Here is a 26,661-nt window from a genome sequence, read left to right as displayed (position 1 = left end):
ATGAACCCAAAACCGTAAAAAAAATTCAACCAAGAAACCATGGGAGAGGGGGGAGATGAGTGAGTGCAGAATAGTCAACAGTCCGGTGGTAAGTGGCTTCATCTGGGAGGTAGGAGACCCAGGTTCAATTCTCTCCTCTGCCCAATTCAGATGAGGGACTTGAATCCAGGTCTCCCACATTTCAGGTGAGTGCCCTAACCCCCCAGACTATTGGATATTCTTTCTCCCCTGAAATTCCATCCTGGACCCAAGAGCCCCTTCCACAGGAAATGTTTTGGTTTCCACATGTTGGCAATTAAAAAAAAAAACAAAAAAACAAAAAAAACAAAAACAAACGTCTGTTTAAAAAAATTCCTGATAGCTCCACCATAAAATTTCCCTGAATTATTTCCAGTTTAAACTAGAGCATCTTTTTTAGAAAAAAATCTGCTTTAAAACGTTTCCAGCAGAGCTTAATTTGTGCCAGGCTAGCCAGGACTGAACCCCGGCACCTTTAGGCTTGGCAGTTCATAGTTTCAGCACCTTTGGGCTTGCTGCATCAGTTATGAATATAAAAAAAATTACTTAAGCACCGGCACCTCTTTCATTACAAATTAAGCACCGATTTCCAGTGGTGGAGAATCCACCACAACAGATGACACGAACAGTAGTACTACTACAAGGAATACGTAGTCAAGAATAAGAGGAAATCTAAAATGGATATTAAATGGAGCCCCCAAACTCTCAGAAGGAATGTCAGGTAGACTAGTGCTATTTGAAATGATATCACCAAGAAGCACAGTCCCGGATATCCTGCAAAAGTGACATCATATTGGACAACTAGCACGTACTTAGCTCTAGGAAGCTACCTCAAACATCTAAAGTGGAAAACATCCCTAATCAGATCTTCAAACCCAATATAGCTATGGCAAAATGAGTCATGAATCCATCCAAGTCAACATTGTTTGCCACTGCTTAGATTTCAGAGTGTTGTACTATTTGCTTATGTCCACAGATTCAATATAAAAACATAAGACTGGGTCAGACCAATGGTCCATCTAGCCCAGTATCTTGTTTTCTGACAGTGGCCAGGTGCTTCAGAAGGAATGAACAGAACAGAGCAATTATCGAGTGATCCATCCCTCATCATCCCCTCCCTGCATCTGGCAGTTAGAGGCTCAGGGACATCAAGGGCATGGGGTTGTGCCCCCGACCATCTTGAGTAATGCCAATGATGGACCTACCCTTCATGAACTTATTTAATTCTTTTTTGAACCAAGTTATAGTTTTGGCTTTCACAACATCCTCTGGTAACAAGATCCACAGGTTGACAGTGCCTTCTGTGAAGAAATACTTCCTTATGTTTGTTTTAAACCTACTGCCTATTAATTTCACTGGGTGACCTCTGGTTCTTGTATTACATGAAAGGAGTAAATAACACTTCCTTATTCTCTTTCTCCACACCACTCATGATTTTATAGACTTCAATCATATGCCTAGTCGTCTCCTTTCCAAGCTGAACAGTCCCAGTCTTCTTAATCTCTCCTCATATAGAAGCTGTTCCATACCCCTAATCATTTTTGGTTCCCTTTTCCATATTTTTTCCAATTCTAATGTATCTTTTTTGAAATGGGCAATCAGAACTGCACACAATATTCAAGCTTTGAGCATACCAGGCATTTATATAGGGGAATTCTGATATTTACTGTTTTATCTATCCTTTTTCTAATGGTTCCAACACTGTTGGCTTTTTTGACTGCTGCTGCACATTGAGCAGATATTTTCAGAGAACTATCCAAAATTACTCAAAATCTCTTTCTTGAGTGGTAACAGCTAATTTATATGTATAGTTGGGATCATGTTTTCCAATGTGCGTTACTTAGCATTTATTAACATTGAATTTCATTCGCCATTTTGTTGCCCAGTTATCCAGTTATGTGAGATCTCTTTGTAACTCTTCGCAATCTGCTTTGGACTTAACTATCGAGTAATTTTATATTGTCTACAAACTTTGCTTGCTCACTGTCTGTCTTATTTCCAGATCATTTATGAATATGTTGAACAGCACTGGTCGCAGTACAGATCCTTGGGGAACACCGCTATTTATCTCTCTCCATTGTGAAAACTGACTATTTATTCTTACCCTTTGTTTCCTGTCTTTTAACCAGTTACTGATCCATGAGAGGACATTTCCTCTGATCCAATGATTGCTTACTTTGCTTAAGAGCCTTTGGTGAGGGACCTTGTCAAAGTCTTTCTGAAAGTCCAAGTACACTTTATACACTGGCTCACTCTTGTCCATGTTTGCTGATACCTCTCTCAAAGAATTCTAAAACTGATGAGGCATGATTTCCCTTTACAAAAGCAGTGTTGACTCTTCCCCAACAGATCATATTCATCTATGTGTCTGCTAATTCTGTTCTTTACTATAGTTTCAACCAATTTACCTGGTACTGAATTAAGCTTACCAGCCTGTAATTGACAGGATCGCCTCTGGAGCCTTTTTTAAAGATCAGCACCACATTAACTATCCTCCAATCATCTGGTATAGAGGCTTGTTTAAGAGATGCATATCACAGTCAGTAGTTCTGCAATTTCATATTTGAGTTCCTTGAACTCCTGGGTGAATACTAGCTGGTCCTGGTGACTTATTACTGTTTAATTTATCAATTTGTTCCAAAACCACCTTTATGAACCTCTCAATCTGGGACCATTCCTCAAATCTGTCACTTAAAAAGAATTGCTCGGGTGTGCGAATCTCCCTCACATCCCCTGAAGTAAAGTTTGATGCAAATAATTCATTTAGCTTCTCCCCAATGGCCTTGTCATCTTCCTTGAGTGCTCCTTTAGCACCTTGATAGTTCAGTGGCCCCACTAGTAGTTTGGCAGGCTTCCTGCTTCTGATGTAGTTAAAAAAATGTTGCAGTTAGTTTTTGTGTCTTGCTATTTGCTCTTCAAATTCTTTTTTGGTCTGCTTAACTATATTTTTATGTTTGACTTGCCTGAGATACCTTCCTTCCTATTTTTCTCAGTAGGATTATACTTTCTATTTTTAAAGAATGCCTTTTTGCCTATAACTGACTCTTTTCTCTGTTTAGCCATGTTGGCACTTTTTGGTCCTATTATTTTTTTTGAGCCTTTATTATGGTGTTTTTGAAAAGTTTTCATGCAGGTTGCAGGCATTTCACTCTTGTGACTGTTCTTGTGACTGTCCTTTTAATTTCCATTTAACTAGCTTCCTCATTTTTGTCTTTTTCAAATTACAGTAGAACCTCAAAGATATAAACACCAGAGTTACGAACTGACCGATCAACCAAAAACCATGTGGAACTGGACGTAAGCAATCAGGCAGCGAAACGATATAGCCATAATCATTTCAACTTGGTGTCAACTCTGCAAACACTTATAATTTAAATGTCAACATTAACTATTCAGTCACTGATAACTTTTGCAGAGGCATTCCGGCTAACATGTTCACCTACTACTACTGGATGCAGTAGTGGATAGGAAAATGTGGGGGAGAGCCAGTTAAAACAGCACTGCTAAACAGTGGAAGCCTGAAGAGGCAATTTCTACCTCCTTCACTCCACCCAAAAGAGAGGTAAAGTTTTTGCTTGCTACAATTTTGTACTTTTACCACTGGAGCGGTTCTCACCCCCCCACTCTTGTCCCTTCACAGCTGTTTCCCTGGTTTTGCTTCTTGCATTGATGTCCTAAAATCTCTTATGCAGCACTTAGCTCTGAGGTAATACTGCTTCAAAGAGGTTTTGATGGTAGCTCCACAGCCTCTGAAAGTTCTGCTCCCCACATCTCAGAGCTGTGCAGGTTGGGGGGGAGGAGGAAGGCTCCAGTCTAAGTAGGTTTGAGGACAGGAGGGACTAGAGCAAGGACTGGATTGCAGCTACCACAGCAGGAGAGAGAGTGCTCCTTCCCTGTTGCCTGACCCTCAAATTCCTACTGGATCTTAAAGATCAAATGATTCTGCAAGTTTTTTCCCCCTCACCTTTTGGGACATGACCCACTAGAGGGCTGTGTCCCACCAATTAAATACTGATCTAGACCATTCTCCTCCCCTCTCCCCTGCCCAATACAAGATTGTTCCCTACACAACATTTAACAGAGCACTGCCCAGTCCAGGTTTTTAAACAATTTACAATATATCAGCAAAGCTGCTATTCATCCTTTCAACAAGTATGATTAAGGTTACAAGATTAAATAAATCTAAGACTCTCATAATTTTGAAATACTTAATTGAAAATTTCACATAGAAAACATTTTGCTCATCACTAAATGAAGAAAATGAGCGTTTTATGTAACCGACCAATTATGTGGAAACTTGCGCAACAATTTACCTTCCTAAATGTTAACCTTGGGACTTGATTAGGAAAATATCTAGGTTTGAAGCTTACAATCTGAACTGCATTTGATTATAATTTTTCTTTATAACTAAACACTTCATCTAGTTTAAAGAATCATAGTTGGACAACAGTTTATATGAACTATAAATAAAACTTACAAAAAAAAAAGTTTACCAAAGTTTTCCAAAGGCGTGGTATGTGTTGGAAAAACAGTCCCTGGCATTATACTGGAAGTAAGAAGAAAGGTTTCAGCCTCAGCTTCACAAAACATGAAGGGAATTCTGTAATATTAAAAAACATTGAAGCAATGAAAAAAAGTACAATGGTTTATGAAGAGCTTTAGAAAAATAAGATACAAAAGTATCATTTAATGTACTAAGCAAATATAGTAATATGTTTTACCACATTCACAGATGGAACATTATACCTAATACTGCCTGATAAGTAATGACACAGACAGTCAAAGTTGATGAGTAGGGTTTCTTTTCCAGAAAAATGTATTTTTCAGGAGTCCTTACTTATTTATAACATTGACAATGACAAAATAACTAATTTCCTACAATCCTTTAGATCAGTGGTTCCCAACCTGTGGTCCGCGCAAAAGAAAAACAACATCGTTACCAAGGATATGTACAATTTCAAATAAAACCAGTAGCATGTGGTGGTCCACAAAATGTTCGGAGGTTGAAAAGGGGTCCGCACAATCGAGAAGGTTGGGAACCACTGCTTTAGATGAAAGCAGACAAACAACTTGGAGCAAGATTTCAGTAGAAAATTCCTGAGCACTGCTGTAGCCCCTCAGTCAGTCCAATTGTTTTTAATGCTATACATGTCAAAGCAGGGACTAATTCATTCCAAGGCACGTTCAACCAGACCTTCACTGGGAGAAGTAGCAAACTGCTGCCTGATAATCTCCTCTCCATTAGCTAACCAGAAGAAATGCTACTTAAAGAACCTTTCTCCTGATGGAGCATAGTGAACGGATGACAGATATTCCTTCTCCCCCAGAGACAGCAGTACTGGGAAAACAGAAGGGGGAGAGAAGAGTTTTCATTTCCCACAGAACTGTTTCTTTTTTGTGGATGTAGGGAAGAACCAAGAGTTTACACCCACAGAGGTAAGGGATCCAATGTGCCATATCATGCTGTACATAAACTAAGGTGGTCTGCTGAGGACTGGAGAAGTTAGCAAGTACTGGTACAGAGATCATCTGGATAGAATTGGGTGTGTTTTGGTTGGGGAGGGCAAAGTTACTGAAGGGTTAGGGGTATCAAAACCCAGAAGAGACCATCCAGGGATTTATCTTTTTAAACTTCTGTATCACTCTGAAATTAGAGCCTACACACATCAAATCTGCAAACAAAAACAATTCTAAAAATAGAAATGGAAGTGATGACAACATCAAGATTCTTGTTATGTCTATTAGGAAACAATAAGAAAGTTACAGAATTGTATAGAAATCTAGAGGGGAAGAAGAATGGGTAAAGTTACTGGTGACTAGAGAAAGTGGTGTGGCTAACAAACAGAGCTAACTGTCATTGGGTGCTGAAGACGGGGTGGACTTGTGAAATTTAACAAAACTAAGCCGACCAGAAACCAGAAACTTCTAGAAACTAAGCAGGGTGTCTGACAATGTGGTTCTGCATAAAAGCTGGCTAGCTCATCTTATTTTTTTGCTTCACAGTGTTGGTTTCACTAGATTTATAGTTTTACCTGTAATAAACATGAAAGTTACTGATTAACACTGCAAGTGAAGATTAGTATCTAATGATTACTAAACACCTATGTATAAGTTTCACATTCAACATGCCTAGAGCGGAAGTAAGCGGTTAGAAACAATTCACTGAATGAACTCAAGTAATTAAATGATTTTTCCATAATAAAACAAACACCGTCAAAATGAGTTAAGTAGGAAGACAAAGAATTCATGCTCATCTCATAGGGCTTTTCATGGATTTGTCAAGATCAAGCATGACTTTGAATGAAACTTACTTTTGTTCTGCTTTTCGATTTCAATAGAGATTGTGATGATCCTTTAAAAGACATTTCTGTGGCTATGTCTTCACTCACAGGGTCAAATTCGCCGCCATCAAATCGATTTCTCTGGATCGACTGAGCGATCAGTGAAGACCTACTCAGTTGATCCAAAATTCGACGCAATAAAACCACCCCCTTAAGTAGCGTACCGCTGCGTCGACGGGAATGTGGTTCCCGTCAGCGCAGCACAGGGAAGACATTGCACAGAAGACACTGCACAGCAGTCGATGGAAGTCACACAAGCTACTCTGCGTAGCTCGCGTAACTCTCGTCAACTGCCACTGAATCGCCCGGTAAGTGTAGACCAGAGCTAATACACTACAACAAATGAGGTCAAAATATTCAACTTGACTAAAAAGTTGCAATTTTGTGATATGCAAACAAAATTACATTCTACGTAAACAAAATAAGTAATTTAAAGAAATGATTGAAGTATTTTGCCCTGGGTTTTCTCCTCCAAACAGAATAACTCTCGGGTGCGCCACTAGAAGTTTGCAAGAGAAAAAATACAGGAAAAAATAAAAACTATACTAATCAACACTGACATTAATGCAAGGTATTGAGTAAGTTCTTATGTTTGAACAACAGTTACACGCATCTGTAGGGGAATTCATTCTTATTAATTATGCTGATTCTTCATTTAAATTGAAAAACAGCAGAAAAGTGAGTCTAAACTGCTAATTATGTATGTCATCTAAGTACACAGAAGAAAGTTTACTAAAGAAGTCTCCCATTTGCTCAAAAAACAAAACTAAAATGAAAGATACAAGAGAACTCCTGAGATGCAATTATTTTCGAAACTTATGATGTGTGTTCAGCACTGTCTTTTTGATAAAGTATTAACACTTACCATACTCCTAAAGCATATTCTGAAGTCCAAAAATAATGCTTCTGCAAAAACTATCACCCTATTTGGCTGTTAGAAAATAGAAGACTGATGCTCCATCTTCTTATTTACAATCATATTCAGTTGAGCTCTCAGGAAATTTGTGCCTCTACCTTTTGCATCAAACTACCATGGCGTTGTGAAAATTCAATCAAAGTCCTCTGTTGCTGAGTGCAAAGAAATAAGCATGCTCAAAAGACTCTACAGAAAGACACTAAACTTACAAATGCAATTGAAGGAGATTTTGGAGGGATTTGTCAGATGAGCTGATGGCACTATTGGCACAGTCTCAGTGAAATCTGGCTTGATCTAATTAACAAAGAAATGGAATCACACAAGAACAAAACTGAGAAACTATTCAAAGCAGCTATGGAACGTTTCCATTACACAGCCAGTATAACTTATCTCAAATTCAAAAGGTCATAGGCTGAGCCTATGAAAAGTAGAAGAAACTGAAATAGTATGTGCTTCATTTGCTAAAACCATCATTGTTGGTCCATCTACTTACCCTCCCCCCATTTTTATCCACCATGGGGGCAAAAAATGTGGATTTTTTCCTCTCCATGTTGAAGAAAGTCACTACCAACCATGGAAGAGAGTAAGACTGACTGGTTTAAAGTTGAGGTTTAAGTCTCAAGATTTAGTAGTTTGTGTTTAAAATCAGAAGATTATTATTAAAATAGGTAACATGCACATATTGAACAACAAACCATGACAATTCCTCAAATCATGCAAAACACAATTAAACTCACGTCTGAAAAATGGCATATGTCGGCTAACAGATCAGTGCACAATGAAGTTATCACACTGAGAAACATGAAAAGCAAATGCCAGGATGTACAATAAAAAGTCTTAATTTACATAAAAGTAGCAAGTAACAAGCTGTGAAAGTGTAGAAAATTATGATCTGAAAACAGATTTTAGTTTTATGCACATGGTATATCTAAGAAACAATTAAATGATGTAATTTCAAACCTGACAGTTTCCATTTAACCTTTTAGCCATTTAAAACCATTAAACACTTTGGACAGGAAACATTTCTTTACCTTTCAACTCTAGCTAAAACAGAGGACCATGACAATTCCAGTTCTTGTCTTTTCTGTCTGATCACTGTATCGATTTCTGTAAGTTCTGTACTGAAAGATAAATTTCAGAACATTTCTTTTAAAAGTTTGCATTATGCCAATCTTGGATATTATGCACTTCAGTAACTGATACAAGCAAATGTATTATGTCAATGATTCCTAAATTAGTTTAAATTTTTTAAAAAATATTTAAAGTTTCAAGTTTTTTTCATGCCCTACCCACTTGAATGTGCAACTGAGTAAAAACGTTCCAGAGCTACATGTTAAGATATGATACCAGAGATATAGATTAGGTTTGAAAGTGATGTGTAGGATTATAACTCAAAAGGTCATGGAGGAATTGAGTATGGGACTTTAAATTAAAGAACTCCTCAGAAGGAGAGTGGAGTTTCAGCATTCATCAGTCCTCTAGAAGACTCCCAAATAAACACACAGCCTAAAAAACAGGTCTTTGATGAGGTTAAGAAACTTGTTTACCCTGACACACATTTAGTATTGGAGGAAGTGCATTTATTCAGTTATAGAATACTAAATATTATATATAATCACTCCATTTTGTTATCGAACTAGTGTTCAAAGTTTTCATTATTTTTCCTCTTTTCTTTAGACATTTAGTACTCATCAGGAGTTCCCAATTTTTCCCTATCATCACCATCCACCTGAACAACCCCCATATATTTGTGATCTCCTTATTTATTTACTTAAAAGTACTCAGCAATTTAGCAAAAGCTGGTTCAGGGAACTGGAAAAGTACACCTCTCTGAGTCAGGTAAGATAAACAACACATTCTCCTCTCTGTTGCACTGCAAACTAATTTAAAAAAAAAAAAAAAAAAAAAGCTCTGCCCCCGCTCTGGTGTTCTTTCACTATTTTGAGAGAATAGTCTGATCTTATTCAGCAAAGCAATCAAACGTGTTTAAAGTTAAACATGTAGTTAAATCCCATTCAAGCCAGTGAGATTTAAGCACGTGCTCACATGCTTTGGTGAACAGGGATGGATTGTTGAACCGAGGTCTCTAATTCTGATACAAGATTTTAAAGGAAAAATGCAGGCTTTTGTTTAGCAATGAGTGTAAGAAAATTACATATATTTGGGGGCAATGATATATAAATGAAGGCATCACTTAACTATAATTACAGCATCTGTAATGCTAAAACTCATAATAAAATGAGTAATTTTATTTATTATGAGTAATAATTTAGGTAAAGCATTAGAAAATACTCACCAGTCATTTCTATAGCTAGAGAAGGATTCTCCAGTGGATGGAGATCTATTGCAGAAATGATTTCTGAAGCATTCATTGGAGCAGGTCTGTCTTCTGGGCTACAAAATAAAGTTGTAAATGAAAAAGAGCCAATATGAAATCTTCAGCATATTTAGCACTTAATACATGACTGTCTTTAAATTTCACTGGTGAGATTTCCTTCAGATATGAACAAATCAAATTCAGATATTTCCTTCCTCTACCATTGTCAGCTTGCCTTCCTGAGTCACCAGATCTACCTAGCACAGAGACTATCAGGAGGCATTTGGGCAGTAAGGAGGACTGTATGCAGGTAAGGACAGATAGGGTGTGGGGTATATGGAGTTGTGCACAGCTGCAGAGGTGCAAGGGAGAAGAGACTTTATAAAGGAGCAGGAGAACAAGCAGATTTCAGCGTTGTCTTGGATTCCCAGCAAACCAGGCAGCAGCACCATGGACAAGAGCATACAGGGAAGGAGGCACAGATGGGAATGGGTTCTGCAAGGGATGGGGACAGAACAGACATCTATGTTCCTCAGAAGAAGTGTTTTTGTGTTTGATGGAGCTCACTGCACCTTGCTCTTTTCTGTTCTCGGTCGTCCTGGCTGATGAGGGACCTTGGGGAGTTGGCAGGATCAGGAGGGACAGCAGGTCCTTTACTGCCTAGAAAGCCTCCGAGGTTGAAGGGGCCAAAAGACACCAGAAACCATGGCTGTTCCCAGGAGTCAGTGGTATGCCACGTACTGGACTCAGCGCTCTAGGTGGAGTTGGAGGAACCATCATAGGCTTGGGGGAGGATGAGTGGTCTGATGCAGGTCTCACTATGGAAGTCATTCCCTGCTTGTCCCTCCCCTCTTCTACACTGGAGAACACCCTCTTTTGGTGCATTGTTTCTTATGCCTTTTCCTCAGCAACGGGGATGGACAGCTGTGACAGGAAAAGAATGGTGTCGGGATAGTGCTCCGCATGGATGCTAAGTTGCTCTGTGCCTATTTGGAGCAGCTTGGCTCTGAGGCTGGTCTAAGGGCTGCCTCCCTGAGAATTAACTTCAGCCAAATGTCTCTATCCTTTCTTGTGCAAGGTCTGAAGTCCCTGCAGATCTGGCACTTCTCCTTAATGTCAGACTCCGACAGGCACTTTAGACAACTAGAGTGTGGGCTGCTCACTGGCAACAGCTTACTGCACGAGGCACATGGTTTGAAGCCCAGGGACCAGGGCATGTCCAGCCCCTGGGGCAAAAATTCCCTTGACAACAGGGACAACTTTTAACACTACTACATATACTACCTCTAACTAAGAACTATATACATTAAATATAATAACTATACAGATATAAAGTTCAAACCATTGGGTAAAAAGTCTTGCCGCAGCAGGAAGGATCGTTCCAGCTACCATCACGAGTGATAAGAAAGAAATGAGAGGGCGCAGGGCCAGTGGCATCTCTTTTACTGACACATCTATGTGCAGCAGTAGAGCCGACCCCATGGATGCACTGAAGGAAAAATCTCCAGCAACTGTGCACACACTGTGCACACACCTAGCACGGAATGGACATGAGCAAGCACTCTTTCCTCAACTTCCTATGTGTATTCAACTATGGGTGACTGAGACAGCATTCACTGAAGAAAATGTGAGAACCTATACGTTATTAATGACTGAAGGACTATCAAACCAAAGGATGCATCTGCTATGGACACTTGCACTACAACATAATGTCTTTTGACAGTATAGCTAGAACCCCTAGTCTAGATGGCTTATCTTTTCACTCTTTCCATATAGTTAAATATCCTTGAAATCTAGCTATATTTGAAATAAACAGGTGCTGTAAGTAAACAGCATTAACAATCTTGTTGTGAATATTCTGAGTTCTGCCTCATTCCCCCACTGATATTAATAGAAGTATTTTTGCCATTGATTTCAGCAGGAGCAAGACTGGGTATCTTATTATGTGGCATATTGCCTTTTATTAACAGTTTTCAACTTAAGAGTGATTAAGACTATTCTGAAGATGGCATAACAAATAGCACTGGAACTGGACTCAGAGTGTTCATCCATCCCAGAGCCAGATTAAGGGGCTGATCCAGCATCAAACGCCTATTTCCCCATTTCAGACGCATCTAAGTGGATGAATAATAATTTTGTATCTACGTGGGAACGAGATCCCAATGTACAGATCAAAAGACCTGGCTTGCGGGGGGGCTATCACAGGAAGAGAAAACCTGGAGCTGAATGCACCTGTACTTTTGGGCTCCAAGGTATAAAGGCCCAACATAAACAATGATCCAGAAAACAGACATCCTCAAAGCCCACCAGACACCAGATATGTGGATCCGACACCAGGAAAACTGGGGGTGCTTGAAACGTGAACTATTTAAAAAATCTAAAAATTGGCTGGAGACTTCATGGCTTCATAGCAACCTTCACTCTGCAACTTCAGTGTAACATTAAATTATACAAAAAAGCAAAAGAACTGGAAGACACTAACTGGCTATCTTCAGATAATACCATAAAGATAATTTTTCTAAATCTGAACGCTTATGTTTATGTGTATAGCAAATTCCTTGGTTAAGTACACCAACCTTGCTGATTAAGGTATTCCGCTTTATATGGCTTCTATATATTAATGTTTTTACCTAAGAGCTTGTACCTTATGCCTCAAGTTAGTGAGACATTCCAAACTATTTTTTTTTTTTTTTTTAGAGAAGAACTTTCTTTGAGCACTCCAGCTGCCACAATCCAAACCGGAAACTATATGGCAACTCACCTTCAGCTAACTGAAGGGTACCCTCATGACTTTTTAGTGTAAGTTGACAAAATCTGCCACTACAAAACTCTATTGCGAGTAGACTATCAAAGGAAGTGTTCATATAACCAGTATTACTTAAATCACTTATTTATTTAAAAAAAAAATTAAAATACAGGTATACAGTATTTTAGATAAAACACACAAGTTACAATGTAAATTATTTTGAAAGTTAAAAAAGCTTAACACTTTCACTTCTTAGTTTCAACTAGGGATGTAAAAATCCATTCAAACGTTCTAAAAATAGAACATTTAAAAGGTTAAACTTGGGGGGTGGGGGGGGGGAGTTGCAGCTGGGCAGTTCTGCTGGCAGGGAAGCGCAGAACCCAGCAGCTACTCTTCCCTTCCCTCCCCCCCATGCCTGGCTCTGCAAGAGCTGCCCAGCTACTCTACCCCCAGCGCCGGACTCTGCGCCTTCCCTCACCTCCCCGCCGCACTCATGGGGAGCCAGCCCAACTGCAGCTACCACTCCATCCCCCCCAGACTCCATGCCTCCCCACTGCTCCAGCTCATCCTCCTCCCCACTTCCCCCATACACCCTCTGGGCTCCATGCTTCCCTGCCAGCAAGAGCTGCTCAGGTGCTCTTGCTGGTGGGGAGCCAGCCCAGCTGCAGCTACCCTGGCACTGGACTCTGTGCCTCCTCCTCTCCCATCCCACAGCTCGCAGGGAGCCAAGCCCAGCTGCAGCTCACCCCCTCCGCCCCCCACCGGGTTCCGTACTTCCCCGTCAGCAAGAGACATCCAGCTGCTCTCAGTGGCGCAGAGCCAGCCCAATTGCAGCTCCCCTCCTGCCACTCCAGTTTAAACGGTAATTATCTGTTTAAACAGCTGATTACCGTTTAAACCTTTTACATCTTTAGTTTCAACCAAGATGTTTCCACCAGTTATTTGAACAAACCTTGTTTATCTTCACAGATGCCGTTTTCTTATTTCTTTCATTATCTGAAATACCACCTGTACAAAAGTGAAGATGACATACTTTGGTCTCAATTTTAACACATTTTGCTCTTCTTTAATTATACATATAATTAATGTCAATATCCCAAGCCAACTTTATTACTATTTACAGCTATTAATAAAATATATCAACAAAGAAAATGTCATCTTGCAATGTTGTGTCTATTACATCAGATGAAAATGTCAAGAAAAGGAAATGTGTTTGTTTGTTTTTTAAATAACTGTTATAACACCTTAGATTAATAATTTTAAAAAATTACTTAAATACTGCTTACTTTCTAAATTACCTGACAATGGCCTTTTCCCACGCAAGTTATAGTTTCCAAGATTTGGCTGATTTTTGTGATTTATAAAGCTCTTAAAAAGAGCAATGCTGGTACTAACTAACTAGAGAAAGACTCTCTGAAAACATCCCCCCAAATTATTCAGTTCTGAACTGCTATAAATTGGCTGTGGGCTTTCTGTTAGCAGAGACTGCCAATGCGTAGAATTGTGATAAACTGTGAAATGGTTCCATGATGCAGAACGACACCTGCTAGGTTGAAACCAACTCCATTTCACTTGTGATATACACCAGTTTCATTATGATTAAGAAGAAAGCTTTCATATTAACTTTGTATAATATGGTGTATATATAGTTCTACCATACCAGAAGTTTTCCCTCTAAATCCACATTCTGAGCAATAAACAGATGGTTTCCATTTACAAATGTAAGTGATACAAGATTGACAGAATATTAAAAGAATTATGAAAATGAAGGAAAGAAAGTAATGCTAAAATATGGGGATGAGAGCCAGGTGGCTCTAATAGTAACAAAAAGCAAAAGAAAAATATCAACTTACTGTAGCTCTTCAAATCTTTACAGAGTTTGGTTATTAATGGTCCTTTGTCTGCATGTGCATCCCTTCTGTAATATTAATGAAGAGTTGTTTGCAATAGTGTCAATGGATTCTACTGTGCTAGACACACACAGTCACTGCCTCAAAGAGCTTTAAAACCTTGTTAAGTTTTAATCACTTGGATTGCTTATTAGCCCTCACCTTGAATGGTGAATGTATTATAGCTCTTCCCTTAATTTCTATAATCCTTTTTAGAATGTACAGATGGAAAAGGCCTAAAATCTAGTTAACCATAACCATAACCATTTTGCGTTGTTCCTACATTACTTTTGAATGCCTTATCCAGTATTGTTTTGACAAAGGAGGGTCCTGATTCAGCAATATGTTTCACATGTGCAAATCATTAGACCTAAACAGACTACCACTGAAGTCAATGGTGCAGGGGTCTACCCCTAAGGATCAGACTGCAGAATCAGAGCCAAGATTCGCAACTTCACATCATCTGCAATGCAACACTTTTGCATTAACTGGCTGTTTCTCAAGCAATTAATTTTGTAATTGCACACACAATCAAAAACTTTCATTATATTATCAATTCCCAGATAAATTTGAGAACCATTGAGAAACTATGTAATGACTATTTTATTTGTGTTACTATTTTGCAACATGCACCAAATGAAGATCTTAAACATTTTTAATTTTCAGCAAAACCTTTGCAGTTAATCTTTTAATCGTTTTAGAAATTTATAATTTTAAAACGGGATTTAAAATTTTATTCAGGAAAATATATCAAGCACATCAATGCTGATTTACTAATAAACTAGTTTATTTTAAAAATCCAGTGTACAGCTCTTGGTGAATTTGCTTACTCTATTTTGGAACATAAAACTTTAATTTTTAAATTTTCATGCTTGCATATAGAAGAAACAGCTACTAATTGCTTTCTGAGCTACTGCAAATTCTGGAGTCAAAATTCAGCTGAAATCACAAGCAACGAAGTCAGGAACGTATTATTGTGGCTCCCTCACTGTTCTTTTCATAGGTTAATTTCTAGGAAGTTTATTTTACTGTTGAATAAGTGCTTTTAGACATGGAAGTAAGAACTATAGAGCCAAGTTACAGTAAAGCAGCACACAACCAAAGCTGGGGCTTATGTCAATGGTGTAGTGACTCTAAAATGTACTAAAGATTTAACAGGACACTACAATCCCTTCCTGCATAAGGACCAGAAATTTTTTTTTTTTTTTTTTTTAAAGCAATGTGATAGGCACCCATTTAATCAATATCAGGTCTCTTTCAATGTGTAAACAGACAACTTGTGTTCATTTGACTGTTTTGCCAGAGCTCCCATTGGCGAAGTAATGGAGGGGAAGTGCTTTCATTTTGGTACCAATTGCTTTTTCCCATAAGGGGGCCATATCCATTATACGGCCTAAGAAGTAGCCCTAAGTGTGGCAAAAAGATTAAAGTTAATATTTTGAAAGCAGTGTGATTTAGCCAGACGTTTCCTCCATTAAAATTAATGGAAGAAGTGTTAAATCCCCAGCACTAGTTTGAAAACATCAATCTAATACCTTGCTATGATTTTTTAAATGTTTTAATTCTTAAGTTCTCTTGCAAGCCATTTTATAGGTTATATTAAAAAAACCCATGAAAATATTTGAAATTTAGTTTCACTGAATTCTACTCATATCTTTTGAGTGCCTTGACAAAGTTACTTAGAAAAAGCATATATGCATACAGTTAGTTGTCTTCTGAAGAACCACTCAGCCCAGGTTTCAATGGTTAATTGCAAATGGTGACTCTTAACTCTTATTCCATATTTACTATAATCAAGCAGCAACACGGCATCAGTGAGAAGCAAATGCTTACATACCACTTATGGGAGAATGGGACATTTTGCACTCCATACCTAAACTTATTAAAATTGGTAAATATGCTCAAAACTGTCTCCAAGCGGTAAATCTGACAGCCATATGTGTATTTAGAATTTGTATATTACCACATTTTACATTTACATTTTACAGAGCACCACCAACCTCATAAAGATTTTTGTATACACGTGGTAACATTTTCCCTTATTACAGCAACAGTTTTCTTTTTCTCCCTTCTCTCTTAGCTGTCTCTTCACCTGAACCTGTAATAAAGAAATGAAATCAGTCTTGGAACTAGAGCACACAGTATAATGCATAAAAAAGTATTATTTAAAAACTAATGCATAAGGACTTATTTATTCCTGAATAATACAAGCTCCACCAGAAAAATATGAAATTTACTTAAGACATAGCTATTTGGATTCCAAAAAGTCCAGGTCCTCTTAGGTATTTTTACAAATTTTAATTGGATATTTATGGGTTTACTGGCCTTGTCAATGATGCATTTAAATTCTGCAAAACCAAAACGGTTATATAATCTTTCAGATTTTCATAGCAAGTAATTCCTTTGCTATCCACCTGACTTTGTTAAAAAGTCACTACTTCCCAATCAGAAACAGTTACTTACTGTAGCTGTGGTTCTTTGAGATGTGATGCACATTTAAGTGTGCGCACACCCATCACACCGGAGCAATAAATTTTGCCTAGCAGTACCCATAGAGGGGTGGCATGCACATCTCATGGCTGTGGGCCCTCCCCTGGTTTTATGAGGTGGTGCTGCTCCTACCCCAATTCCTTCACACCAAACCCTATAAAGAGAGATTCCAATGTAGCGGAAAACACATCTGCATCACATCTCAAAGAACCACAGTTACAGGAAGTAATTGTTTCTTCTTCTTTGAGTTGATGCAGATGTATATTCCACTTAAGTGACTTGCAAGCAGTACCACTTCCATGAGGTGGGATTCTGAGTCTATTGAAGTAGGTCCTTCCCAAGTTCATGTCCACTCGGGAAGATGCAGTAATAACATAATGGTCTGTAAATAAATGGCCAATCATATGGCCACCCTGCAAATATTCAATATGGAACTTTCACTGAGGAATGCTACTGACATTGCTTGAGCTCTCATCAAATGACCTTGTATCCACTGAGGAAGCGCAGCCATAGCTATCTCATATGTTACCTTGATGGAGGCTATGAAGATAAGTTTGGCCGATCTGCCTTGAGCTTGACGACGACCTGGGAAATGACTGGGACTGGGGGAAAGACATACAGGAAAGTCAACTGACAGCTGCAGTGGAAGATATTTGAGAGGGAGCCTGGACTGAGCACCCCTACACTCCCAGGAGCAGAACAAGTGACGTTTCCTGTTCTCCTTTGTGGCAAACAGGTGGACCATGGGAGTGCCCCACACTGCAAAGATGACCTGGAAGACACTCATCTCCAGGGACCACTCATGACTCAGGGAAAAATAACTGCTATGGTGATCCTGGGTAAGTGGACAGCTATAAGAGAATAATCTCCTTGATGCAAAACTGCCAGATTGATCACCTCTAGGCAAAGCTACCTAGAATGTGCTCCCTCTGCTTGTTCACACAGTACAACGCAGTGGTATTGTCAGTGAGTATGTGAACCACTGAGTGTCTGATGCAGTCCTGGAAGACAGAGTTTGCATTATGGATGGCCTGAAGCTCTAGCACATTGAGATGGAGCGAGGCCTCCCGCTCCAACCACAGTTCCCTGTACCTTCAGCGAACCCAGGTTTGTCCCTCAACCTAGCAAGGAAGCACTGGTAACCACTGACCTGGTTAGTGAGGGCTGGGTGAAAGGAACTCCCAGGCAAACATTCTGTGGGCACATCCACCACCATAAGGATCAAGATCCAATGAGGAAGATGAACCAGCCTGTCCAGCAAATGAAGGTTGGGGCAAAAGACTGTCTTAAGCCACATTTGAAGGGGGCAGAGGCACAGCCTCACAAACTGAATCACCTGCATGCAAGCAGACTCGTGCTTCAACAGGCTCAGAAACACCCGGATTGTCGTGGAAGGCTGAGATTGCAGCCTGATGCAGAGAAATCAAATTATCTGAAAGCAGTTGGTTGGTAGGAATGCCCTAAATCTTGTAGACTCTAAGAGGACCCCAATATACTTGATTTTTTGAGTGGGAGCCAAGGCTGACTTTCCAGCATTTAGAATGAGTCCCAGACGGTTGAGCAAGTGCAATGTGGTGCTGACATGAGCAACAACTTCCTTTCTGGATCTGCCTTAGCCAGTTGTTGAAGTACAGGAAGATTTGGATTCCCTTTCTCCTGAGAAGTATAACAACCACGACCATGCTCTTGGTGAAGACTCAGGAAGCAAAAGAGAAGCTGAACAGCAGGACTGTATATTGAAAATGGACCCTATTATTTACCACAGTCACTACTAGGGAATTCGGGGCCATTTGCTAACAGAATCTTTCAAATCCCTGAACTGGAACAAAATAGCACTTTTCCATCTGCTTAATGGGGACAGTACCAAGGCTGGCGTACTCCAAAGGACTTTAGCTGGTTCGAAGTGCGCATTGCTGATTGGAAGGAAAACTCTCACGGGGCAGATAGATGCAAAATGTCCACCAACTTGTGGGTGTTCTCATTCAGAAACTCCACCTGGATGCCCAAGGATGCAGCCACAAAATGTAAAAGGTCTTGACACATCTTAAAGTCCTACCAGGTACCTCCTCCCCTTCAATACCAGCAGATATTGAAGGGGAGGATGAAGCCGGTAGTACAGCCTTGTCCAGAGACGAGGACAAGTCTGTTAATTGAGTCACAGCTAGATCCTGTCCCAGGGATGATGCCCCTAGACAAGAGGGCTCAGGAAGCTCCACAGGGAGAAGATGGCTGATTTCTGCACCCACAGCTCATCTGTGGCTACCACCGCAGATCCGGCAGATGATTTTGTCTTTGAACAAGATAAAGAGCGATATGTCCATGAACAAGGGGCGAATCAAACATTCCAAGGGGAGCACTTATATGGATAAGGCATTGGTGGCCAGTAGGTACCCGGCCAGGGACTTCTGTCCCAACCACAGGACACCTGCCAATCTTGGGAGCCATAATGCTCCATCAGTGGTCCTCTGCATTTGTGGGTGATGCAGAGCGGGAGGATTACAACCTCAACTCAGATATGGAAAAGTCTCAGGATCCCAGCAACAAGGCCAGAATGAGACCAGAGGGAGCAAAGAAGTGATCTGATTCATCCATCACCCAGAATGAGGCAGGAAGCAGTGCCTCAGACTGAGGCAGCACTACTGAACATAGTGGTGCTGAAGGCATTGTTGTGAATAGTAGAACTGAAGCACCTGACTGTACCAATACCAATGGTGGTGAAAGCCGCCAGGGAAGCATGTGTAGCAGTTCTGAGGACGTTCCCCATACTGATTCTGATACCAGCTCTACCCCCACTACTGGAAGAAGAGCACTGATATGAGCTGCCAACAGCATCTTATGCCATGGGATGTGCTATAGGTGGTGCAGCCCAGGAAAAGTCCTAGTCCTTGACTAACAATGAGGCTGGGACTAAAAAGCAAATGATACCTGGGGCTGCCTGGTGTATTCAAAAGGACACGGTCTGTACCTGCATCTCCCTCGTTAGTACCAGACTCAACGGATGCCTGGAGGCTGAAACTAGAGTCAATGGCAGAGGCTTTCCGACTGTCCCTTTCACTACAACAGCAGGGTCAGAGGTCCCTGTGCCATCCTGCCTGCCAGCACCAGCTCTGTGCCAGTCCGTGGTTTTCTTGCGGGAGGCAAAAGAGTCATCCCGAGGCCCAGAGAGGTCTTGATCGATCTGCTGTGATTTTTTCCTTGGTGCAGTTGACTGAGAACAGCTACTCCACATCTTTGACAAGGCGCTGCTCCTGACTGCGAAGCTGCAGCACTCTCAGAGCCCGAGGGTGATTGTCAGACGGAGATGAGGGTGTTGATACCAGATAAAGCCACATGACCTGTTTGAGCAAGCTGCTTGAGGTGATGGTCCTGGGCCACCTCCTCTTGAACGATCTGCAGATTGAACAATGATCTTTGAAGTGGGCCTCACCAAGAGAAAGCATGCACTATGTGTGAGGATCTCTGTCAGGGATCGCTTTCCTATATGAAGGACAGTGTTTAAATTCCAGTGAGGGTATCACCAGGGGAAAAAACACTAGAACACTAAACTATTAACTCATGCTAATACTAACTATAAAAAATAAAAAACTAGGTCAAGACTGACTGCAAGGTTGGAAGGTTACAACTACACAGAGCTCCAACTCCAGCCACAGAAGGTAAGAAGGAACTGGTAGGATGGAGAGAGGAGTCAGGGTACATGGCCTCATAACCAGGGGAGGGGCCACAGCCTCTACAGGTACTGCTAGGCAAAATCTCTGGCTCCAGTGTGTTGGGCGTGCACTCATCTAAGTGGAATACATGTCTGCATCTATTATAAAATGAAGGACTAATTAGCAAATATGAAGTCTCTAGTCTAAGCTATTTTTGCAGTACAAAAATTGAATACTTTCCAAATTAGAACACTGTCACCCCACCACCACTGTTCCATCTCTTAAAAAGACCTTGCTCGATTGTCTCAATCATTCCAACAAAGGTTCTCCCTTTATCTGAAATCTTTCATGTTGTCTCTAACTAAAGAGGAGCTTTGAGAAAGTATGGAAAAATAGAAGGGAGCACTGTTTCCATTACAAGACTGACTTAACTAAGTCAGAGCTTACTCAGGGAGTTTCTACAAAGGCCCCACAGCGAGTTTCTGAATTTTATTACACTTGATCATAATCCTTTATCTTTATACCTTTGTGTATTCCTTGCTCTAGACTCAACTTTTAAAATACTTCTGACACTTGAAAAATTGTCAAGTACCATATATTACTCAACCACACAACAGTTAGGCCACTCGTGTGCTGATACCACAGCCTATCATGCTAACCAATATTTTCTCATTGTTTCCTTGTATTCCCCCCAATCTATCGGTATCCATATGTTGTCTCATCTTATATGTAACTTGTAAGATCTTTGGAACGGAGAGCCTCTTTTTGTTGTTTGCACAGAGCCCAGTGCAATGGGGTCCCAGTCCATGACTGGGGTTCTTAAACTCCATAATAATAAAATAAATAATTCTTGTATTGTAATATTCAAACTACCCATACATCAAGAACACTAAATGATAGACCATGATTCTTCACACAAAATTTTGTGTTTGCGATCTCATACAAATCTTACTCATAACTGTCCTGCTAGATGAACATCCAGAATTTTTGCTGTTTTAATAGCCGTATTTTTCTGTCCAGTTTGCCTGCTAAGAATACAATTATTTTCAACATTTGTAGGTAAGACCAGAAGGAGCCATTGTGATCATCTAGTCTGACCTCCTGTATAACATAGGCCATAGAACTTTCCTGAATTAATTTGTTTAAACTATAACATCTCTTTTAGAAAAACATCCACTCCTGATTTAAAGATCACCAGTGATGAAAAATCCACTATAACCCTTAGAAAGTTTTTCCAATAGTTAATTATGCTCACTTTAGAAAAACCCCACACCTTATTTCCAGTCTGAATATATGTATCATCAATTTCCAGCCAATGGATTTTGTTATACCTTTGTATGCTATACTGAATATTTGTTCCCCATATAAGTCTTTTATAGACTGTGATAAAGTCACCCTTAACCATCTCTTTGTGACATTAGAAGCTAGATGCATCTTCTCCCACAGCCAATACAAAACCCTTATCCTCAAAAATTTAGTTTATTTTGCATCAGCCACTTCCTTGATTCTTCATAAGAATATAGAAAAAAGCTAGGAGTGAAAAGTAGTTTTCTACTGATGGGAGGCTGTCTACTAGTTACAGGTCAATGATAGGAGAATCAACGACAACCTACACTGCCAGGAGACACAAGAAACAGCTGACAGAAATTTGTCGCCTGGTGTTCGGTGCCTGATCTTCCAATGAACTCCAAAAAACTTACTTCACTACTAGTTGATGAATGCTGCAGACAGCTTGCTTAGCTGTTAGCCACAAGAAGTGTATTACATATGAATTGCACTGGGCACACTTACTTGCTTCCAGATGCAATTCAAGACGTTGATATTGATCTTTAAAAACTTTATATGGTTTTGTTTCTAATTATCTAAGAAACTGCCTCTCTCGGTGTGTGTTCCACCACAACAGCAGTATTCAGCTGAGCCTTTCACAGTTAGTCCATAAAACTTAAACATCTGATTGGGGCAAAGTTTAACATTTTATGTTCTTGATACTTGAGATTAATTTCAGTTTTTACTGGTCACTGTATAGAACAGCAAAACCTGTACTTACAAGAAGCATTTTTTCAGAGAAAGGATAGTTTATATTCAAATTATGCAAGGTTAGCTTATAAAGACAGTTCAGTATTTTCTTTTTTAAGTGAAGACAAGATGCAAGGAAAATGCAAGGAAGGTTTCAAAGGATCCGTATGAGATCCAAATACAAGTAGAGTGTTGTGACTCTAAATCACTGTAAAGGTTTGCTATGGGAAAAAAAGACAAGAACTTTTTGTTCAAAAACAACTTAAATGTTACCAAATATTCAATGTAGTTGGTAAAAATACAGTGTATTTAATTAGCGAACCTTAGTTAAGACCAGTAATTTATGAACAACCAGTTTCAGCATGGCCCACAAGTTCCTACAATTGAAATGTATTTGAAAAAGAACTTTGGACTTACCTTTACACAGTCTTTTAATGCATCAAGCTGATACACTGCTTGAAAAGGTTTGCGGTCAACAGGACATGAAGCCATAGTCTGAAAGAAGATATTTCATCCATTAAGATTCACACAAAACTAGAAAAATCTCAACTTTCTAGATTTTTCATCCATTTAATTCTCCTGGGCTTCTTAACAGAAATGGTCACATAAAAGGAAATGAAGAATTAATCTCTCATTCACTAGTAGCTGCTCAGATATTGATAGCCTCTCACTGGAAAAAGAAAAATAGCCCAGCTGTAGAGGAATAGATTCAATAGATATGGGAAGTTGTTGTAATGGAAAAATGTACACACTAATTATATACCCAGAAAAATAGACAGAGGGCAAAATGATACTTAGATATTTGGTTACCTTTTATACTATACTCAAAGTACATTCATCTGTAAAACAACTTAGGACATTTTTCCCATTTTTAAAAAAAATACAAATAATATTTGATAAACTCTGTTCAATGCACAATCCGATGTCACTCAATTTAATAAGGTACTAGAAACATATCTTGGGTATAATGAGGCTCACTATGTAATTTGATAACATCCTGTTAAAAGGGAGAGCTCTGATGACTACATTCTTACATGATGCGTCTCTAAACAAAAGCTCACATTGACATACTTATTGTATACAATGTTGTTATAGCCATGTCAACCCCAGGATATTAGAGAGACAAAGTGAGTGAAGCAGTGTCTTTTATTGGACCAACTTCTGTTGGTGAGAGAAACAAGCTTTTGAGCCACACCCGAAGAGCACTGTGTGGCTCAAAAGCTTTTCTCTCTCACCAACAGAAGTTGGTCCAATAAAACATACGTCCTTGCCTACCTCGTGTCTCTAATACGGATTACTGTTTTGTTTCTGATATTTACATGACAAGGAAATGTAAACCTGTTAATACTCCCTAAACAGTACAAAAAACCAAAACCCAAGCAGTTTGCTGGAAACAAGCAGTTACAACTTGCTCATATTATCCTATAAGATTTAACCAACCATCATAAAAGTTGTCATGTACAGACTCAATTTCATCCAATTACTGAACTTTTCTATAAGGATAAAATTGCTATATGTGAAACAGAATGTACCAAAAAATCTAGTTCAGAAGTTACTCTCCAGAAATAACATCTGAAGTTATCTGCAGCTATTTTTTCTCCACAGAATAACTCAAGATCCTCTTAAAATTAAGTGATTTTGTCATGGTTCAAGATAAGGAAGTTGTTCTTTAAAAAATAAATGTTTCTTCACAGATGTGGGCTATGAAGGAAACTGAATAAGAAATAGTTTCTGAATCTTTTTGAAAAAATGTATCTTTTCTGGAACAACCTGTCACAAAAACCTCAAACTTAATTTCCTGCAACTCTTCTTTTGTTGTCAAATACCAGCTCACATAGAACACAACTGCTTTTGGTTCAAGTTTGAGCTGAGTTCATTCATGCAACATAAAAAAAGCTGAAATTGTTAATATTATACATTTTTAAGAGGACTTGCTGTGTAAAGTATTGTCTAAGATGATTTTCTGTCTTATTTCTACACATTTCAAATGTGTATATATAATATACATGTGACAGTTCTGAGACGGAGTCACCTTGTTGTCCCCCTGCCTTCAGCGTGAGGGAGACTTGGTTGTGTTTAACTGGATGTCAGCTCCCAGACACCATCAGCCTACTAAACCCCACAAACACTCCTTCTGGGCTATGCCAGCCTTTACACTTTGCTTTGCATGTAAACAATAGGTGCACCTCAGTCCCCAGGCCTCTTTGAAATGTTCCCCTGTAGTGTTTACGCCCCTATTCACCGAAGAGTCACAGAAATACCTGGTCTGCTGTCCCCAAGGATAAAAGAGTACACCGCAGCTTGTATGATTCAACTCACAATCAGTACCTTGCTTAATATCATAGCACTTAGATATATTTATAGTGAAAACAAGGATAAGTTTATTACCAAGGATGCAAGAGATAATGAGTAAGAATAACAAAGAGGTTGTATGTAAAACAAAATCTTAACACTTTCTCGAGACTAAACTTAACTATTAGGTTAACCTCCCGTCTAATGAAGTTTATCTCACCCAAAGCCTTCTGCAGCATCTTCAAACCAAGACTGGCTATGATCCCATTTACATGAATGTAAATGTACTGCCCTTTTACTTCCTAGGTGCAGGATGACTGCATGTCTTTTTTGTTCCCCAAATATACTCCAGTGAACCTTTAGAAGGGTATCAAGATAAGGTTCTTTTCCCCGTTGTATTTCTATACTTATTATTCCTTTCTGAAATTCTTCCAATCCTTTATCTACATTCAGCTTTGATGGGTGATAGGAGACCCATTGTGAATGAAACAATACTTAATTTACATTTTAATAGAGACACGTAAATAATCATCTTTTGTTTGACAGGAAGCCTGCTTCTCCAGCTTTGCTGTGATACAGAACATATTTTCAACATACATGCGTAACTCCTCACATAGCATCTGTACATTTCACAACAATGACAATGACCAGTGTGATCCTGGCCTTCATTTAAGACCTCACATGATATTCTTTGGTGTACCAGAATGTACATACCAGAATCAGAATATTCTTGCCAGCTGGCATTGAGGAGTTTTTGGGTCACAGCATATATACAAAAAATTCACAGAACTCAATTCTTCTATAATGTGTGACCACAGGTAACAGTTTATATTCATATTGTGCTCTTCATATCGAAGAGATCCCACAGCTCTTTACAAACACTGTACATGAGTCACTTCACCCACTACTAAAGGATAGCCACCTCTGCAGTGGAACTCATTAGCTTTTTTACAGCACATAGCATCATTATATGAAAATTCAGGATAGGAAGTGAAGTTCATAACTAGCTGAAATGGAAAAGAAACATCTTCAAAATGTAATTAACTGTAATGCTGTTCTCTTGCTGTAGAGAGACTGGTTCCTACCAATCCTAGGGCATTAGTTTCCCTTTGCCCCCGTCTAAATGGATCTGGCCTGTCATAGACCCCAGCCAGCCTCCCTTCTTCTGTCTTACTCTTTTACCTTGCAGCCTTTCTTGTACTACCCCCCACACTCCACCTGTTCATTTAATGCTAAAACTATCCTCTCTCTGCCCCTCCATGGGTTAAACCCTTGTGGAAGGTTGTAGAGGAGAGAAAAGTTTGTTACTTGCCAAACTGCTGAAGCAACAATGTCAAAGTGTTCAGTGCCAAATGGAAGAACCTAGGCAATGGAACAGAGAATTCTTGAAGATCTTCGGAGACTAGCTTTCTAGTGGTTGCTGAAGAGTCCTTGTGTCACCAAAATAAAACCTAAATAATTTAGGACAAGACCTGACTAAAAGGCGGAGGGGATGCAGAGTAGATAGTACAGCAGAGTAGGCGCTGAACAAGAGTAATGACTGAAGAGATGTAGCTTCTGTGGGTAACCTCTTGCTGACCTCAGTCAGGAGGAAATGAGTAAAACATTCCAGGGTGCTAAGTAAGCTCCACAGTGATACAGACTGCCAGATGTGAGGATGGATTTTGGTGGGATTCTTGCCAGAGCGCTAAGATTCAGGAGTCAGAATCCTACAAAATAGTTTCAAAAAAGGAGAATTTCAAGGTGAATAACCTTCTCCAATTGCTCTGTACTAGTCTTTTCTCTGCTAGGGCACTGCTCTACCAATACAATCAGAGCAGGGACTAGGAAGAAATCCAGAAACCTTTCTTTTTAAATTTTGTTTTTTTTTTAAATAAAAGTAAAGAGTGACTGTGAAAATGTCACTTGTCATTGTGTATATATTAGTGTTTTTAGTTAACAGAAATCTAATAGAAGTTCACGTCATGTTGAGCAACTCTTTTTAGCCTG

General features: G+C 39.4%; 1 protein-coding gene across 6 annotated transcripts in view; it reads right to left on the bottom strand.

The window, feature by feature from the left end:
* SCAF11 (SR-related CTD associated factor 11) overlaps window positions 1-26,661 on the bottom strand; it is a 76,489-nt gene that overhangs the window by 13,507 nt on the left and 36,321 nt on the right. For all 6 annotated transcript variants that reach the window (XM_067564156.1, XM_067564160.1, XM_067564161.1 and 3 more), the window contains 7 exons: window positions 22,798-22,875; window positions 16,228-16,325; window positions 14,192-14,256; window positions 13,291-13,346; window positions 9,572-9,669; window positions 8,307-8,396; window positions 4,512-4,618 (listed from right to left, as the gene is read on the bottom strand). In XM_067564156.1, the coding sequence (XP_067420257.1) occupies window positions 4,512-4,618; window positions 8,307-8,396; window positions 9,572-9,669; window positions 13,291-13,346; window positions 14,192-14,256; window positions 16,228-16,325; window positions 22,798-22,875 (592 nt within the window). The remainder of the gene's footprint in view (window positions 1-4,511; window positions 4,619-8,306; window positions 8,397-9,571; window positions 9,670-13,290; window positions 13,347-14,191; window positions 14,257-16,227; window positions 16,326-22,797; window positions 22,876-26,661) is intronic.

The sequence above is a fragment of the Emydura macquarii genome, unplaced genomic scaffold, assembly GCF_026122565.2.
Source record: "Emydura macquarii macquarii isolate MOO-44397 ecotype Brisbane River unplaced genomic scaffold, CSIRO-AGI_Emac_v2 contig_2636, whole genome shotgun sequence".
Taxonomy (NCBI): Eukaryota; Metazoa; Chordata; order Testudines; family Chelidae; genus Emydura; species Emydura macquarii.
This window is presented reverse-complemented; position numbering and strand designations above follow the sequence as displayed.